Source organism: Amblyomma mixtum, chromosome 3, assembly GCF_055824585.1.
Source record: "Amblyomma mixtum isolate Tamu chromosome 3, ASM5582458v1, whole genome shotgun sequence".
NCBI classification, from domain to species: domain Eukaryota; kingdom Metazoa; phylum Arthropoda; class Arachnida; order Ixodida; family Ixodidae; genus Amblyomma; species Amblyomma mixtum.
In genome coordinates this window covers 29,613,209-29,631,570 of record NC_143014.1, presented here as the reverse complement: position 1 = coordinate 29,631,570, position 18,362 = coordinate 29,613,209, and the positions used below count along the sequence as shown (strand labels likewise).

At 42.8% G+C, this 18,362-nt stretch overlaps 1 protein-coding gene and 1 pseudogene across 2 annotated transcripts in view; both read left to right on the top strand.

Moving 5' to 3' along the window:
* The window catches only part of LOC149349528 (uncharacterized), a 33,361-nt gene extending 23,837 nt beyond the window's left edge, over positions 1-9,524 (top strand). For both annotated transcript variants that reach the window (XM_089578501.1, XM_089578500.1), the window contains exon 4: positions 7,226-9,524. In XM_089578501.1, coding sequence (XP_089434627.1) covers positions 7,226-7,530 — 305 coding nt within the window. In that variant the 3' untranslated portion in view covers positions 7,531-9,524. The remainder of the gene's footprint in view (positions 1-7,225) is intronic.
* Positions 8,762-13,756, top strand: LOC149349527 (uncharacterized; annotated as a pseudogene).
* Positions 13,757-18,362: the final 4,606 nt, after the last annotated feature.

The following is an 18,362-nucleotide window of genomic DNA, read 5'->3' as shown; positions in this document are numbered from 1 at the left end:
TGGAGCAAGGCACACTGCGTATCGCTCCAGCACTGCACTGAAAAAATGGGGCAGTGATGGCATTGGTGGAGCCACATGCTTGAATCCAAGATGGCTGTGGGTCTGGGGTTTTTGTAAAAACCATCGGCTTAGTTTTGAGTAAGTACAATACTTTACTCAGGTCTTGTATGGCCAAGCGCTGTACATTGTAGCGACATGCTGTTGTGAAAACTCACCACAACTGCTAGTGCACACTCAACCTTGTCAGCATTCTTCAGTCAGTCATTAAGGTTGTCAGTAAAATATAATGCAGTGAAAAAAAAATCTTAAGGATGACCACTGTGTATGGAAGCAAAATAGTGGTAGCCAGTTGGAATGGTAACTTTAAAGTGTGTATGAAATGTACGTTGTTAGCTAAAGTTCTGGGTTGAGCTGCTGTAGTTGTGGGAGGGGATTAAGAAGGAGGTGTTGTTTCAAATTGTTTTGAAATGCTCTGATGGCACATTGAACAAAAGAGGCTGCTTTGTGCATGCTGAATGGGATGAAGAATTGAGTAACAGGACAATGAAGTTTCCTGCAGGCGTAGGGCTGCCCTAAAATCACTGTTTCGTGTGTTATGAGGTCTTTATGTGCAGAGCACTGTTGAATAAGGAACAATGGAAAAAACATTGCACTAATGAAAATGTTAGCATTTACTTTTTTTTTTTTCCAAAAATCGTCAACCATTCAGATAAGTGATCTTGTTCACGTGTAGCCGTTTTATTCACACACTGATGTGTGCTTCCCATTCCTGTGGATTCAAAGGAAATCACGGATTTTCCGTGCCCTTTTTTACATGATTATGCATTCTTCAGAAGCGGTGCTGTGCCTCTAAACATGATAGAGAGTCGCAGTCTGATTGCCAAAGCTGCACATGGTAGAATTGGCACGTTCAGTTAGATGATAATTAATGCACGTACGTGTTTTGCCACATAGCTGCAGTCATAAGGATTGTATTGTCATACACGCATTTGTGGCATGTGACAGATTGCTTGAGGTCTTCTCATTGTAGACTGGTCTATTTTTTCCTGCCTTGCTGGTACGGTGAACTCTCATTGGTGCAAACCTCAGATTAGTGATTTTTTTCAGATTTTTTCAGCAGGTACAGTACAGTCAGGTTACAGTGGGTATTCGGATACTATAACATTCCAAGCTCCCATGTTTGGTTTGTCTTCCTGTCTCTGCCGTCGACTTAACTTCGTTTACTGCAGGTTTGTTTATGGGGTGCATACAAATAGAATGAACTAAATTAACCCTGTACTGGACTTGGATGAGTTGGGCTCATCATAAGCCGGCTGTTGTATCTGGCACCTGACGAGTCCAGCTTGTCTGTGTATTCTGGCGCTCTATGCCCAGTTTAAGACAATTAAGGCTCGTCCAAAGCATTTTTTTGGTTTGTAGATAAATGACAGTATAGGTAGACAATGACCATTTTGGTACCATTTACAAGGAAAAAATGTGTCTGGTAGGGAGTTAAGAGGCCATTAAGCTGGTTTGTGCTTCGTTACAGTGGACCTTTCAGCCACAAACAGTGTTAAATTTTAATATAGCCGACCAGTGCTCAATATGTGTCATGAGATTATGATGGAAATGAAAAGATCTTGCCTCACATAAACGGAACTGCAGTATAAAAGGAACGAGGATTTATAATTTAATTTGGAATTTAAATTAGCATAGAACAAGCTGAAATGCCGTCTTTTGGTCCAACGTTATCATCATCGGTGTATCCTCCACATGGCCATCCTCGGCAAAGTGTTGCTCATTTGTTGGGGTTCAATTGCCAATGCCACCGGGTATCCACCGGTGATACAATGGGTACAAGCTTCTCCCCTGGCTTGGTGCTCAGCTTCCCTGGGGTGAAATGCTTGAAAGTGGTTATTTGTTCCCACTTTGTTTAAAAGAAAACACCTTGTGCCACGGCACTCTTTGGCTGAAGCTGCCCTTGTGCTATAAAAATTAATAATCATCATCATTACTCATCTGTTGCTATATGCACAGCACTTTTTTTCTTTCAGTAGTGTTCTTCATGTTTTATTTGTTACTGTACTCCATTTAATACATAGCAGGCAACACTATGGAGGCTGCGGAAATAGTGCACCCACAAAGCCATATTACTCCCCCATGTGTCATTCGTTTTTCTGGAAGCCTGCGTGAGTTTTGGACAAAAACAAAGAGTGGTTTAAAACCACGGGGATTGCAGTTGTAGCTGTGAGGCACTCAGTGTTTGAGCCCTCAGACTATAATTTTCACTGAGTGTGAGCTACTTTTTAAGCATTGACGTAGTGAGAGCGATTCGCCCTACCAGCTGCGTATCATACTACCACATGTCATGCATACTTCTCAAAGTCTCGATGAGTCGCAAAACGAAAACGTGGTAAGACGTAAAACGAAGAGCAGGCAGGGCCGGATTAACATTGATGTAGGCCCAGTTTTAAAAAAAATAAGCCCCCCCCCCCTTGTCACCCCCCCCCCCCCCCCCCCCCCACCTTCCAGCTCTCTTGTCAATCTTGAGACTTGACACATTTTAGAATTTGCCACAGAGAACGCATGGTATATTTACTTGAAGAATCTGCAGACTGTTTATGAACATCGCCTGTGATTATACTTTCCTGTAAAGCACGTGGACAGACTGGCTTCGAGAAATGACAGGACATACACAACATCCTTTCTCAAAAATCAGAACACACATTCGTGAAAAGTAAATTTCTCGGGGAGTAATTTGCGGTAGTGCAGAATGGTTGGCCACATGTGAGCACAGCCGAAGCAGACAGATGGGTCTTTTTCATAAGCTGTTCGCAAATTCTAACTGTAAGTACATGCTGCCAACCATCTAACAGTTTTGTGAATTCGTCCAGCAAGACGAATTTAAGCTTTCCTAAGGCTGTGTTCTTATATAAACTGCGATATTGTATTCTATATACTGACTTAAGCACAACAAATAATGTTTATTACCCCGAACATTTTCATCATGTGAAGAGCTAAATATTTTCGAAATGGTGGTGCCTATAGAAAATGAGATCAGTACTGAACTCGCACAGAAATAAGCTTTTATTAACATGCTCAAATAATCAGTAATATGTATTTGCATTTTTTCTGAGATTGTCCCATTTTAAATAGGCAATATACATTTTGGTCAAATGTTTTAGGGGAATCCCCCAAGGTGGAGTAGATTTGTAATAAGGGAGTAATTACTCATTGGCATCCACCCGAGCGCAGCCATACGGCTACAAAGGAAAGCTATACAGCTTTCTCAGAAACTTCGTAGTTAAAGAAAAATTCGTCCTGGTCCGGGGTTCGAACCCAGGACCACCGCTACACCAGAGAATTTTTCTTTAACTACGAAGATTCTGAGAAAGCTGTATAGCTTTCCTTTGTAGCCGTATGGCTGCGCTCGGGTGGATGCCAATGAGTAATTACTCCCTTATTACAATATACATTTTCACACATAATTTCATAATTACACATAACTTCCTCTTTTAAAAATGAAGGGAGCACTTGCAAATTTCACACACCTTTGCTGCTCTGAACTTACCGAATAAATTTACATTTTTAGAGAAACCCCTCACCTTTACACAAAGAAAATATATAAAAAACATAAAAGGCACTGACCAAAAGAAAGATGAAATTTCATCTTTCATTTGGTCGTCGCCTTTTATTTTTTCATCATGTTCCATCCCGACCAGACGGGCTTCCGTCAAACTCTTGACTTCAAAGAAAATATATGTTTAAACATTTCACAGAAATTCAACTTTAAATGTAGCATGTATATGAAAAACAAGTCTACTCTTTTCATTCTTCTTTTAAGCAAATGAAGAACGGTATTTACATTCCTGCAGCCTTTTTTCGAGCCTTTTGCTGGGAGGGTTTGTTGATTGGATCTTCAGTGTTGACCCGCCTGAGGATCTCCGTCTCCACACTCAGCACCGACAGATTGCTGAGGCAGCTGGCAGTCATTGTTGATTGAAGTATGTTGAGTTTTAGCTTGCTGAATGATCGTTCATCCATGCAATTTATGGCCATCAAGCACAAGAAAATGCGAATAGCAACAAGAACATCTGGGAATTACACTTCAAGCTTTTCTCTAATTAGAAGTTTCAGCATGTCTGTCACAATCACAAAAGAAATAAAGCCAGATCAGAAGGGTACCTTTTCACAAGCTCCATTGCCTGAAGCCGCTACTGTGCTGGAGTAAACCTGTTCCAATCAGAAATAGCAGCAATCTGCTAGAAGACTTCAGTGTAAGCGCTCAAACGAGCTGTGAGGATGTGCAGGAGGTTGTCAGTCATGACGAAGAAGTTTTCGCAGACCAGTTTAGCTGAAGGATCTTGTGGCTCTGTCGTACTTGTCCATTCAACGCTGTCGGATCTTGTTGGTGGTTTTCACTTTCTTTGGGTGCTTGGTTTGTATGAAGCATTGTCCGATGCTTCCTTCGCAAAGTTTTCAATTTCGTTGAAGCCCTCTGTAAAGCCGGATACATAATCACGCAACGATTCTGTTAGGTTTATAGCCGAATTCAATGTGAGAATTGGACTCCGAAGTGCCTTGCTGTTGGCGTTGAAGCATTGCAAAACACTATCTCAAAACTCGGCCATAAGCACGGTTTCCAAAGTGGTCATTGTATTGTCTTCAGCAAAAGCTTTGCCTCGTGCTTCATTTCTGCTCGCTCATCTTGATCATCGGATTGTTCCACCAAGGCGATTTTGATTGCTTTAGAACCGGCCGCAAGTGCCCTCGTTGCATCCGCTCAAGCTGACCACTGCCTTGTTTTGTTTCGAGTGAGCCCAGTGATGAGTAAACGCAGCAAAGAAAATGTATAGATGCTGCACAAACCAGAAAAAAACTAATGGAATGCCCACAAGAATCTACAGCATGTGCCCTGACCAGGTTCAGTGAGTGAGAAGCGCAAGGTACAAAATTAGCTTGTGGGCTGATCTTTTTCAGTTGCTCCTGCATGCCGGAGTACTTTCCAGCCATGTTGCTTGCATTGTTGTACGACTGGCTGCGACAGTCTTGGAAGTTAACTCCAAGATTTTTTAGGAAGTCGAACGTTTTCTTGAGATGCTGTCCTGTGTAACTGGTATGAGTAAAAACCCAAGGAAATGTTCTTCCGGATCATCGTTGGCCTTGTAGCAAATGACCACTGTAATCTGGTCCTTATGACTGACGTCAGGTGTAGTATCAATCTAAAGAGAGAAGTACTTCGCACTGACAACCTCGTAGGTGATTTTCTTTCGGCCTTCAGTTCCAAGAGCTTCTACAACCTCTTCCACCATGGTAGAGGAGAGGTAGGATGTTCTGCCGCATACAACTTTCCCAGAGTTCTTTATATGGGCAGCATGGAAAGGATCAAACTTGGCGATCAGCGAAGCCCTGAGGGCACAGTTCATTTAAACCCTTTGAACTCTGGATAATCCAGCCCTGAGAGCAGGGGGTTGCCAGCCATGGTACTTGAGATTTGTCGCAACTAAATATGCCTGTCTTCAGGGTGGAAATTTGGGCAAGTCGGTATTGATCCATAACATAAGAGCAGCGCAAAACCAGGACGACGGACAAAAGGGAAGAGAACACACACCAACAACACAGGCGCTAACTTCCGACTGACGAAGAAAGCCAAAACCAACCAAGTGAACGGAACCTGAGCAAAAGTAGCGCATGCACTGACCTAAGAGAAAAAATAAATAACAAAAAAGGTGCGAGAAAAAAATGCAATAAAAATGGGAGATCACGGATGTTTTGAACCCAAGAAGGCCAGCTCTCCTTTAGACAAAGAAATGGATGGAGTACTAAGGACGGAGTCCGTCGTCCTGGTTTTGCGCTACTCTTATGTTATGCCTGTCTTCACTTTGAGTGTATGGCGAACTACTTTTTGAGCATGGACTTAGCCTGCACAAAAAGACATGCTAGCTTTTGGCAGCATTTACTGCTATGTACGAAACGGAGTATAGAGAGTGCCGCATTGATTTGCACTTTGTGGTTGAAGTGGTGACCACGGTCCACTAAAACTTTCGACGAGGAGGTGTACGTCACTGTGCCGTAAAAGTTTTGGATGTGGAAACTGAAATGGATGCTACTATATATTAAAACTGCCTAAGTATTGTCTGGCGGGTAATATTTATATTAGTTTTTATTATGTCACTTCTGCTGGCTTGCACTTGGCATCACGCTTGCTCGTCATGGCTTTCACATTGGGAGACATAAAATGGGGACATCTACTGATCGAAAAATTTTCGTTAAAAATGTTATACAGCATTTTTAACAAAACTGTTGTGGAATTGAGCACCTTAGACAATAAGCTCTATATATAGGATGTGCAATAACATGCTGTCACGACACCACTCACATTAGGAGCTTACAGCATGTGAGAGGATGCCAGGGGCATGTAGCGTTCTGTCATTTTACTGGTCATTGTCTGACCTCTCCTGTGCTTTCACTTCATCAGCAATATCATTGATTGTCTTAGCTGCACAAATTGCTGGATCATCATGTGTAGTGATGATGTGTTGTGCTGATGCCTCTAATTGAAAGTCCTCTTTTCTCATAGTGTGTTGTCTGAACGCTGTGCCAGTGGGGTCTTAAATATTTACTCCCCACATGACCTGCTTCAGTGGGCAAAGGCAGACTTGGCACTGTTGCTTCTCATATACCCATGTGGAAGCAGGTTGTAAGAATAACTGCTGAAGTCTTGGCTTGATGGGCACAGCAGCACACAAGGCTTTTTCTGCTGTGGTTGGCCACAAGCTCACATGGCAGCTCGCCACTTTATACCATCCACCACTTTTGAAGAAATAATTTGCTTCATTAGAAATGTGGTAAATTGGACATGATGCATTTCAGCTCTGGCTTCTTAAAAATTCATATCATCCCAAAATTTAGACTTCCTGTGGTTGTATCATCTGTTGGTTATAGTTTGCTCTGTGTTTTAACCCTTTTAATCTCTACATCTAGTAATAGTATGTGGCGCACTTCTGCAAAAAAATAATAATATTGTGCACAGTAATTGTTCCTTGGTGCCCTTACCTCATTGGCATTGCTGTCTTGAGGCATTGACATGCCCATGAATTCAGCCGTTTTACTTACTGTAAGTGAATGGGCTGTTTCAGGAGTAGCCGTGTCAGCTGGTCAATTTTAACCTTGTGATTAGGCTTGCTCGTTTACAGTTTGTTTGTTTTGTTTCTGAAAGAACGTCTGTTCTGTGCTGTTTTTGTAGCTATAGTGAACGGGGACCACTCGGAGGAAGATGAAGGCAGCGACAGCTATCCCCATGCACACCTGAGCTTCCCTTCAGAATGTCCGTGTGACATTCTCAAAACTGTTGTCGAACAGCAGCGCCTTATGGCACTGCAGATTCTCAACGAAGAAGAAATCCGTCACGAAGAGAGAGTGCGCATCGTGCTTGAGATGGAGAACCGGCTGAAGCAGGAGCACAACAACTTCAAGCTGGCACTCATCGATAGACTTAACAAAGGCTTCACCCAGATTTTAATGGCGCTGAAATCTTCCACCACGTCCTAGGGGCCCTGGTGGCCACTGGCTCGTTGTTGGCAGCGGTGTTACCTTTTGGCGCGCAGTCAAAGAGGCTGGCCTGCTTTACCAGTGCTGCCCTCCTAGAGCAACTGCCCAGATGCAGTTGGGTGTTGCTTATTATGCAGTTTTACCATATTATGCAATTTATATAAGCCTTTAAGCATCTAGTTCTATTCTAATACCTTAGATACTCTAAGCCGGGAGTGGGCCTAATGCAGTACTGAAGACACACGTGTTTGTGTGTGGATCAAAGTGTGGTGTGGTGGTAGCAGGCTTAGGGGCAGCCAGAAATGCAAGACTTGTGTGTGTATCCAGAAAGCCAGGGCTGGTTCGCAGGATCAAACAAGGCTGTTTTTTTTTAAACTGTGATAGGGAGTACATGCCTGGTTGTGAACAAAGTCACCGATGTGGATACACCTTAGTGCCCATTTTTGGGCGGAACAAGCTGAGCCATGATTGTTCACTCCTGAATTAGGTGTCTGGGATATTGAATTTACTGAAAAATAAGTAGGATCATCTCACTAGGTGGAAGAGGAGCCTGTCTCGTTTGTGTCTTCGAGCCTGCCCAGCTTTCATTGGTCATGTTGATTTTTTTAATTGTATAAGCTAGGCTAGATTTTACAAATAGGCACCATACCATGTAGTACTGCTGTGTGTAGGGCCCGGGAGTCTACAAGATTTCAATGCAATTTCCAATGCCAAACTTGGCACATTTAAAAGCCTTATTTCTTGTAGGCAAACTTGTGTGAACAGTGATCATGTGATGGCACTTGTGGCTGTTATGGGCAAGTGTTGTGCTATGCAGTCTTTATGCTTCGTGTCGTGCGGTGTGCATGCCACTTATGGTGCTGCATTGCATTGTGCACTTTAGTTATGTTATGCCTTATTGTAGAGGCAAAAATCAATTTTATGTCTGCTTGTTTTATGTACTTCTACTTCAAGGGGCTAAAAGTTTGAAGTTCTGAATATGCTCATTCTTGACTTGTAAATTTGCTAAGGTTGGTAAGAATAGCCTTCATCTTACAGCATGCTGATGTGCTGTTTTTTTCCCCCTGTTATTTTTGTCCACCCATTCTGTGTCTGATTTGTCACAAAAATGTTGCTTTTGTCCATTCTACTTTGGTGTACTGAGGAATGTTTTTGTGCTGTCTTGACATCCTCTGAAAGCATGGTTAGAAACGTAATTCGATCTACTGAAAGCTAGTTTTGAACTGTCGATATGTCTCTTCCTCACAGAGTAAGCATCATAGTGGCACAGTTTCCAGTTAGTGCTTTATGTCTACTGGTGGCTGAGACAGTGAATGTTTGACCTTTTTTCTTGTATTTGTGTTGTGAGATGTCAATCAAGGCACTGCTTCTTTTACATTGCTGTGCAGTGTATATTTTTGAGTGAAGCAAAGCTTCTAATTTAGCTGCTCCTATATATTTTTTTTTTTTGGCATTTATTCTTGGTGCAGACAGTGAACACGTATGTACCTTCATCTGTCCAATTCATAACCTAAGATTTCGGGCCCTAGTCATATATGGCTTTTTTAATGTTTCACTATTTTTACACTGTGTGATGCACATCTTTTACAGGAAGTGTATGGCCACAGCATTTTTTTTTTTGTCATATCGTATGTGCAGAGTTTCTGCTGTGTCACTCAAGATTTGTGTATGTTTGTTTACACTAATATTTGTCCTTGGTAACTTACCTTTGGTTGCTGAGAGGTACATTTTACCTCCTAGAGCTTAGTGGCATGGGCGTTTACAAGGTTAACAAGGAGCTGTATTTGTGGGTGCAAGTCTATTCACATGAAAGTAACAAGGATAAAGTACAGGCATGTATCTGCATAGTTCTTTAGTTCCTTGGCCTGTCAGTCAGTGCTTTGTTTAGAGTTTTTAACATGTGAACTACGCACCAGTGAAAGTATGTACATATGTGTGCTGCGACTGGATCCTGCAAAATACATATCATACTTATTAAAAAGTGGTATGTGTTATTCCAACTATGCATTTCTTCACAGCATTTATGCCTGCTGGTTACCTGTAGTGACGTACAGAATGTGATTGCAATTGTAATCATATCAGAATAGAACTGCGATGGAATTGTGTTAATAAATTGCAATCCATGCACAACTTTCAGATCTGTTAGGACTGTTAGGTGTTAAGAGCGACACAAGCGCTCGTGTTGTGTTGTCCTTATTGTGTCCTCATACTCTGCACTACTTCCACCATGAATCCAATCTAACTAGCCCAGCTTTCCTTCTTACTGCATTATGAGCAAGTTTGATAAAATGCATGCAGATCTTTTTGCAATCGGTATTTCGATGCTGAGCTTTCCTATGTTTCTGCAGTGTGAAACATGCTGCTGTGGTGGTATTAGAACCTGGCATAAAAAAATTTATATTGGTAAATTGATTTTTGAGGAATGGAAATGGTGCAGTATCTGTCTCACATCTCGGTGGACACCTGAACCGCGCCGTAAAGGAAGGGATGAAGGAGGGAGTGAGAGAAAGGAAGAAAGAGGTGCCATTGTGGAGGGCTGCGGAATAATTTTGACCACCTGGGGATCTTTAACATGCGCTGACATCACAGCACACGAGCACCTTTTGTGTCTCGCCTCCAATGAAACGCGGCCGCCGCATTCGGGTTCGAACCTAGGTATTCCGGCTCAGTAGACGAGCGCCTTAATCACTGGGCCACCGCGGTGGGTAAAAAATTTATAAGCTTAATTTTTCAGTTGCAAATGATTAGTAGCTTCCATCTGGAAAGCGCTGGCACAACCGCACTGACTTCAATGGTTGGAAGAGGGCGGTTGTGGCATCTACATGTCTGGTCATAGACGCTAGTGGGCTCCAAACTTCTTACAGTGCTATCTGTATTTATCTGTATTATTCTACGTTCCCCTGGCTAAGTGTTGTTTGTATCATCATCATCATTCTGTCCACATACCTCATTCCTCAGCAGAAAAAATAGACAACTATATAATATAAATGTGTACAAAGTTGCTGGCTTGGGGGCACGGCCATTCTATCCTGGTCTACCATTCTACCATCCTAACCCGGCCATTCTACCTCTGGCAAAGGCCAACTTGAGCAACCGAGTTCTAACCAAAGGACCTAACCCAGGCCAGTGACCTCATACCGAGTGAGGTCACTGGCCTGTTTGGTCTTTTCAAACCGTCCTTTGGCCTCGCCAAAAGAGTATGCAAGATCCTCCGGTCCGAACTATGAAACCAAGTGAGGTTACTTCAAGATCTTCTACGTGCGGCGTGCTATACCCAAAACCAGGAGTGGCTCGCGGCCATCAGACACCGCCAATTCATGAAGCTCGCAGCCCAGACAACAGAGGTTTGGTGGAAGTGCTCCATCAACCAAGCGATAAGACGCCTGGAAGAATTGAAGAAAGTTAAGATGAAGACACCGGAACGCCAAGATGTGCTAGTCTTGGGAGGAGCCGAAGTACCGGAAAAGATTACGTCCGTCCTAAAGGAGGGGCCGAAATTCAGCGTCCCAGCCATTCTCAAGCCTTATGAATGGCTGTCCCTGAACCGACGACTTGCCAACAGAACAGCGCAAGAAAACCAGGAAAGCTGCCTCCTGGACGGCATCGACACCATCACGAGGTCAGTCGGTAACACAGGTACTCCAAACCACCAATCTGATCCCACTGCAAGGGTTGTTGCTTTTTTCAAAGCAAATTCTCTCGAGCTTATGCAGGCAGACAAAGAAAGCGGTTTCATTATTCCATCAGGCCTTTTTAACGAAAAGGCAGTTGACGCTGTCACTAAGTCTTTTAAAAAGACAGTGGAAGTGAAAAGATCTTTAGTGAAGAAAAGTGCCATGTCAGTCTGCGAGGAACTTCAACTGCACAGACTAGCAGCATTCCTTTTCGAACCATCGTAAGCGAAAAGGGCACTTGGCAAAAGGAAGCCAGTCAGTTCCTACTCAAGCACCTCAGGACACTGCAATATGCAGGCCCTTACGCCACTAAGAACTCTGATGAAGTGATAGCCTTTGTTCAGTCTGCGAGGAATATTAAGTCCGGTTTCTCAATCTATGTTAAGGACCTTTTCTATTCTATTCCACACCAGCCCCTGTTCACCACAGTGCGTGATTGTATAGATAGAAATGGCATCACCATGTTTCAAAATGCCACTGGTTTGAACATGGACAACTTCATGTTATTACTAGAGCTTTACCTGAATGCCAATTTTATTGATTTTAATGATCGTACCTATCTTCAAAAACAAGGCATTTGCATAGGCTCCTGCATAGCCCCGGTTCTATCTACTATTTTTTTATCGCAAGTTGACCGCTGTTTGAGTGAAACTTTTGACACAGACCGTATAGCTCACGTCTTCAGATATGTAGATGACTACCTGGTTCTGTTAAAGGAAGGTGATTTTAGTTTTGACGAGGCCTTAGCTGATGTTTTAGATACGTTTGGAAGGAAAGGCATGGGACTCACCTTTACCCATGAAAAGCCAAGCAGTGCTAACCAACTGCAGTTTTTAGATATCACCTTAACATTTCACCCTTCGCATGTTTGCTGGCGGTATTGTCCGCGCGCAAAGAAAGATTTGCTACCATTTCATTCCAATCATTCTAAGACGGTCAAAAGGGCTATCGCTTTACAATGTCTTTCGTCTGCACTAACGAAGTCCTGTCACTACGCTATGCTCGCTGGCTTCTTGTCGCAGGTCTCAAGGCTGGAAAAGGCAGGCTTCCCCGATTCCCTCATTCTTGCTGTGACGCAGTCCTTAGTCAAAAAATTGAAGGGCAGCAAGCGGAGCAATGTGAAAAACCCAACGAAGTGTTCAAGGCCGGAGGTGGTACCATACGTGCACAGAACTTCCCACAACATCAAGAAAGTGGCCAAGAAGTACGGAGTAGAAGTAGCTTTTCTGCTCCGCGAAAGCTGTCCGGCCTGTGTGCACGCATAAGAAGAAAAGAAAAACTGCAAGAGTGTGGCGTAAAACACCGTAAGCCCCACGTAACCTGCAAAAAAGGAGTTGTATATGAGGTCCCGCTCACTTGCGGGAAGGTTTACGTTGGGCAAACTGGACGTTGCCTCAACCAGCGCCTTCTGGAGCACAAGAACTCTTTAAAGAAAACAGGCACCCATCTCCCGGACCATTGCCAAACATGCACTAAGAAGAATAAGGTCGCCTGTTGTCCCCGCTTATCGGACTGTAAAGTATTGTTGAGAAGCTGCGATCAGATTGAACGGGAACGGGAACTGGAAAAAAAAGGAGATAACTGCATCAGTGATTCATCTGTGATACTTCGCTGATCTGAAATGGTTTTCTTAGATAGATTTCTGTAATCGCCTGCCTTTGGATTTAATTTGGTGTTATCTGGTACCCACGTGCTTGTGATTCGCATGGTGGCGCTTGGGTAAAGCGAAGGTATATTAACGGTCCACGTCAAATAAAGCCTGTTGATAGTAAGCGCTCGTCCCTGTCTACTTCCATGTCCGTGTCTTTTATTGCGCCCCTGTGTCCTCCTGAAAAGTTATGAACCAACACGCCCAAATACAAGTACTTCTGACCTAACCCAGATTATGATGCACAGTGTACTTCCCCTCAGCCATGAATCTGCCCAATCATTCATAGGTTACTGCAGCTACTTGTGTTTGTTTAGTGGCAGTGGCAAGCATGCATGGCGTCTTCATTGTGTTAATTATTCTGGGAACCAGCTGGCACTGATCACTCATCGTACCCTGAGGGTAAGTGGCTGAAATTTTTTTTTTTGCAAAACTTGCCTTGTAAGCATGCACAGCAACATAGACCAAACTTGTGCATGGTGATAAAACGATCAACCTGACCCAAGTTATCATCATCAGGTTAAAATCTTGACTTTCAGAATTGCTTGAACTCAAAATGTCCAGTTGAGAACACTTACAAGTGTGAAAGCTTGGGCCTGGTAGCTTATACAGGGGAAACTTGCAACAGAAAAACATAAGGACAAGTGTAGAAATAACCACACCACTTTTTTATGTTTTTTTTTTTCAGTGATGGAAATGAAATCGCAGTACTCTGGTCGTGTTTCTGACCTCGTATTTTGCGCTGTAAGTTTTTCCACTCAGAGAACACTGCTAACTGGCTTTAGCAAGTGCATGCATTGACTTGCAGAGTATTAGTGTGCAGATTGCACAACACCTCTGCATGCAATTTAGCTACCTGGCCTCCCTAACTGTGCAGATCCGATATTATCCTCATTATGAAACAAAAAATGCTGAAATTTGTGTTTGTCCAAAGGGCAGTCTCTCTTCAGTGCAGGCTGAAGAACTTCCAACTGCCGAAATGGCTCGGTAGCCGTGGTGTTTGGCTGTTCACCACAGAGTCTGTGGATCCAATCCTGGCAGTGGCAATTGCATTCTGATGGAGGTGAAATGCAAAAATGCTTGTGCGCTGTGCAATGTCAGTGCACGCTAAAGAATACCATTTGGTTTAAGTTAATCTGGAGCCCTTTACTACGGTGCCTTTCTGTCTCTATATTCTTTCCCTCCCTCCTTCATCCCTTCCCTCGCAGCATGGTCCAGGTGTCAACCAAAAGTGGGACAGTTACTTAGCCTTTCCTTTTCTCATGAAAGGTTTGTATCTTGCTTTTTTTTTTCAGAGCTTCCACCAAAACAAGCCCTACTCCAGCATGCACCAGACCTTACAAAATAATGCTTTGTCAGCAAGCCTGTCAGCTATAGAGCAACATGTCTTTTCAACACATGCAGCTGGACAGATGCATTATCTGATAACTTTCTCTATTTATACTGCCATCTTTATTTCTGTAACTTTATTTTCACAGACCTAATAAATAGCTGGGTAGCCAATAATGCTGCCAACTGTAATACTGCAGTGATGTACATCCCAAGCTATGTTAGCGGCACTCATAACATGCCGTGCACCATGCTGTAATTTACGTAATCCACAGGCAAGACTGATTAGTTATAGATTTAAACCCTGGTATAGCAATGTAGGTTATATAAGGCCCCTAACTTTGTAAGGAAATGTAAAATTCTGCAAATGGAGAACAAATAATCCATGAAATTCTACGGGAAACATCAAGTAATGCTTCAATATGCAACTCGCGCTAGATTCGGAAGCAAAGTAGAAATGTGGTGTTTTTTTTTTTCTGAGGTTTTCCAGGTAGATAAAGCAACCATTGCCAGGAAGCCGAAAAGCCACTTTTCAGTGACCTTGAAGCAAAGCGTGCGGCGTATAAGTTCAAAGAAGGAGGTGGCTGTGGATATGGAGAGGAAGCAGTTCAAGTTGCTGAGAAAGAGAAGGCACTGAAAGAGTCGAGTGGCGTAAAGTAAGCAAACAAGGACGGACATGCACAGGTCTGGGAAGCTCGAAGCACCGAGTAGGGCTGGCACGGCAGTGGCAATAGCGGCTGCTGCGTGGGAAACTGTATGCATTAAAGCATCTGAGGCGTTGTTTCACTATGTCATGGCACGCATGTCTGAAGCAGTGCCTCTTAAATAATGTTGACATATCCGCTCGATCCTTCCTCATTTTAATGTGCTGTCTGCGTTTCTTGGTGGGCCCTCACCTGTGGTTGCTCTGGACTGTTTGAGATTGCATTGTTATTGTTATAATATTTCTTTTAATACTCTCTCAAGTTCTCAAGCGGCGCCGTCATGTTATATTCGTGCAAATAAGAAAAATAGTCATTTTCCCATCATACTGTCATTCTTGCTGTTGTCCGTAACGACAATAGCATAAAAAAAAAATGTGCTACCATGCAGTTCTGCGAAAAATGCTGATACCCGCGATTTCTCGGGAAACTGGTGGCCTTGAGTCGGTAACAATGTATTTGATATAATGAAGTGCCCATGGATTGACACCTGTTAACACCTTGTTTTAATGTTGTAAAATTTTTCCACCAGTAGGCAAAGTGAATTTCATTTCGTTCCTAACAAAAAATAACAGGCCAGCTTAACCACGCTGGTCATAGTGTGCTACGCATGCTACCAATGCTACTTGGAAGTGCCACATGATGAAGATGATGCAGTTTAATTGAGCTCAACATGATTTGAGTTAATATAGCAGGCAGCCTTGTCAAAAAGTATTCATTGTAATGTGCCTACTTTAAATGAGCAATGAAAGTTTACATCTAATGTGCCAGCGTCATTGCAGGTGCTGGAAATAGCAGGCCGAGCTTTGGCTTCATTGGTTTACATAAAATGGTGGGGAACATTTTGATATGCAGCTTTCTTAACTTGAAAAAAAATATATATATATTGAATTAACAGAGTACCATAATAGACTTCTTTGCTGCAGGGTTAATGCCTAGAGCAGGGGTCTGAAACGCGTGACCTGCAGGCTTTGTCATGCGGCCTGCTGGTGTATGGATTTCAGCAATTGCTCCAGGTGAACCTCACTGGTTTCTCCCCATTTTCTGCCTTCTGAAAGGCCGCCACAGTGGCGTAGTGGTTATGGCGCTCAGCTGCTGACCCAAAAGACACGGGGTCAATCCTGGTTGGGCGGTCGCATTTTTATGGAGGCGAAATTCTAGAGGCCCGTGTACTGCATGACGTCAGTGCACGTTAAACCCCAGGAGGTCGAAATTGCCGGAGCCCTACATGACGGCATCCCTCATAGCCTGAGTCGCTTTGGGACGTTAAACCCCAAAAACCAAAAACCAATCTGCCCTCTGTAAATTTATAGACACAAATAATTTCTTTATGCCCGGTCTTTCTTCTCCACATCAATAGTTAGCTTTCCATGTGAACAGCTTAGAAACTTTCTAAACAACAGAAAAACAAATGAATTCGAAAGGAAGTTTGGTTGACAAGTGTTTGCCACTGGAGCTTCTGATATACACTTTGGTGGGACAAGGCGAGTTTTGAGACCATTGGAAAGACAGCTAGGCTGCACATCCAGCGCAGTGGTTAGTGTTGTCATTGTCTTCGCATCAACAACTAATAAGGGTCATTCCACATCAAACGTCCCAGAAATTGCGCTCGACCATCTCTGATTTGTTAAAAAAATTCATGGAAATTACCGCAACCTGCGTAATCTAAGCCTGAAATATTTTTGCTGAAAAAAATTTATTCATGAGGTGAGGTCAGTTTGAACTATAGGGAACTAAATATAGCTTTAACATTCTGAAAAGGCGTGAAACCAGGCACTGCTCAATAATCGGTAAAAAATCCAAATTTTTAGAAAACACTCCGCAAATTTTTTTTAAACATTTGTACACATTCTGGGGTTCAATATGATTAAGGTTGTGTATTTTTGTATGGTATAAATATTTTTTTAGTTTAAATAAAATGTAAAAATTATACTATTTTGACATTTTTTAAAAGAAACATCAACTTCCTCTCAGAAATTAACGGCCACCTGGCTGCCCTAGATGTCTGTTACCTATAAAAAACGCTACAGCTGATGTAACTGAATGCGTTGAAGTAAAATAAAAACTGAAGTTGCTGAATAGTGTGTTTTGAACCATAAAGACCCATTTTTCAACCTGAGGTGGCCCAAGTAAAAATAGAAACGATGGCGAGTTTAGTAGAACAGTTTATTGCCTTTAATTTCTATAGGTATAATCAAGGTGATTTTTGTTTAAAGCAAGAAAAAAATTTTTTAAATTGAGCTCTTGCGCCGTAAGTTGTGTCTTCTTTTTTGTGTCTCTTCACCGCAGAGCAGACATGGAAGTAATTAAATTACTATAATGGAATTAAAGTAATTAAATTTTCTCAGTAATTTGCAATGTAATTATTTACTTTTATGGGCTGGTAATTTAGTAATGTAATGAAATATTTTGGGGAAGTAATTTCATGGCAAAAGTAATTAATTATTAGCGAAATTACTTTTGCAAAGTATTGAGTCCGTGCTTCTCCTGGTATCGGCCATGCTGGGGCCTTGCGTTTGCGAGGTTGAGCATCTACAAAGCAAGAAAAACATGCGGCCAGCATTAGCCAGAATTTTACGAGGGTGAAACGTTAAAGTTGTGCATTATAACTCCGCCCCAAGCAAACATTGTTCTGGAATGCAAGCATTTCGCATGCCTTGCCTCGCATACTTTGGAGTTCTGTTGGTTTACAGCCATCTCACCTGACCTGTGATTTCCCCCTTTTTTTATCCGGCACTTCCAAGCAAAGCGAAATAGCCGCTGCCCTTTTCTAGAGTGAGCAGAACACCAGGGAACACAACAGTCTCTGCTGCATCAAGCTCACAACGTGAGTTCACTTCAAGCAATGAAGCGGGGCCCACTGGACGAACCTACGTATACTTTCGCCTCGGTTTTCCGTGTTTCGAGCGTTCCCCGCTACTTTTCTTCTCCCGATAGGAGACACGTCATTGTGCAGCAGCCTCAGTACACATCGAACCTTCTGCACCATGCTGTCAAAAGTCGCATGTTTTGTCCAGACCACTAGCACATGCGCTGATGACGTAAGCCAGGAAAGCTGTAATCATCCTGCAGTTGATTGCGCCAAGGGGAGGCGAGGATTAAAACTTGCCAGGCCACATCCAAATTTGCCGAGCGCTTCCTACAGAACCTGACGACAAAGACGTTTCCAGTAAGGCACCCATATTATTTAGGCCCACTGTATGTGAGCTCTCGTCAAGCATTTTTTTTCAATTTATTTATGTCACGAAGGCATTCAAACTCCTCCCAATCCTTCTACTTCTTTATGCCAGCTCACTACGAATATTCTGGCGGCATACCTACATTCTATGCGTCAGTAAGCAAAGAAGTCGCGACTGCGTGACACAACGAAAGGAGCCCAGCCTTTTTTCTCCACTACAAAGCAAAAAGGCTCGTTTTGTTGGCGTCACGTAGCCACAGCAGTAAAATTCATCACGTGTGCTTCTGCGCAGGCATTTCCTA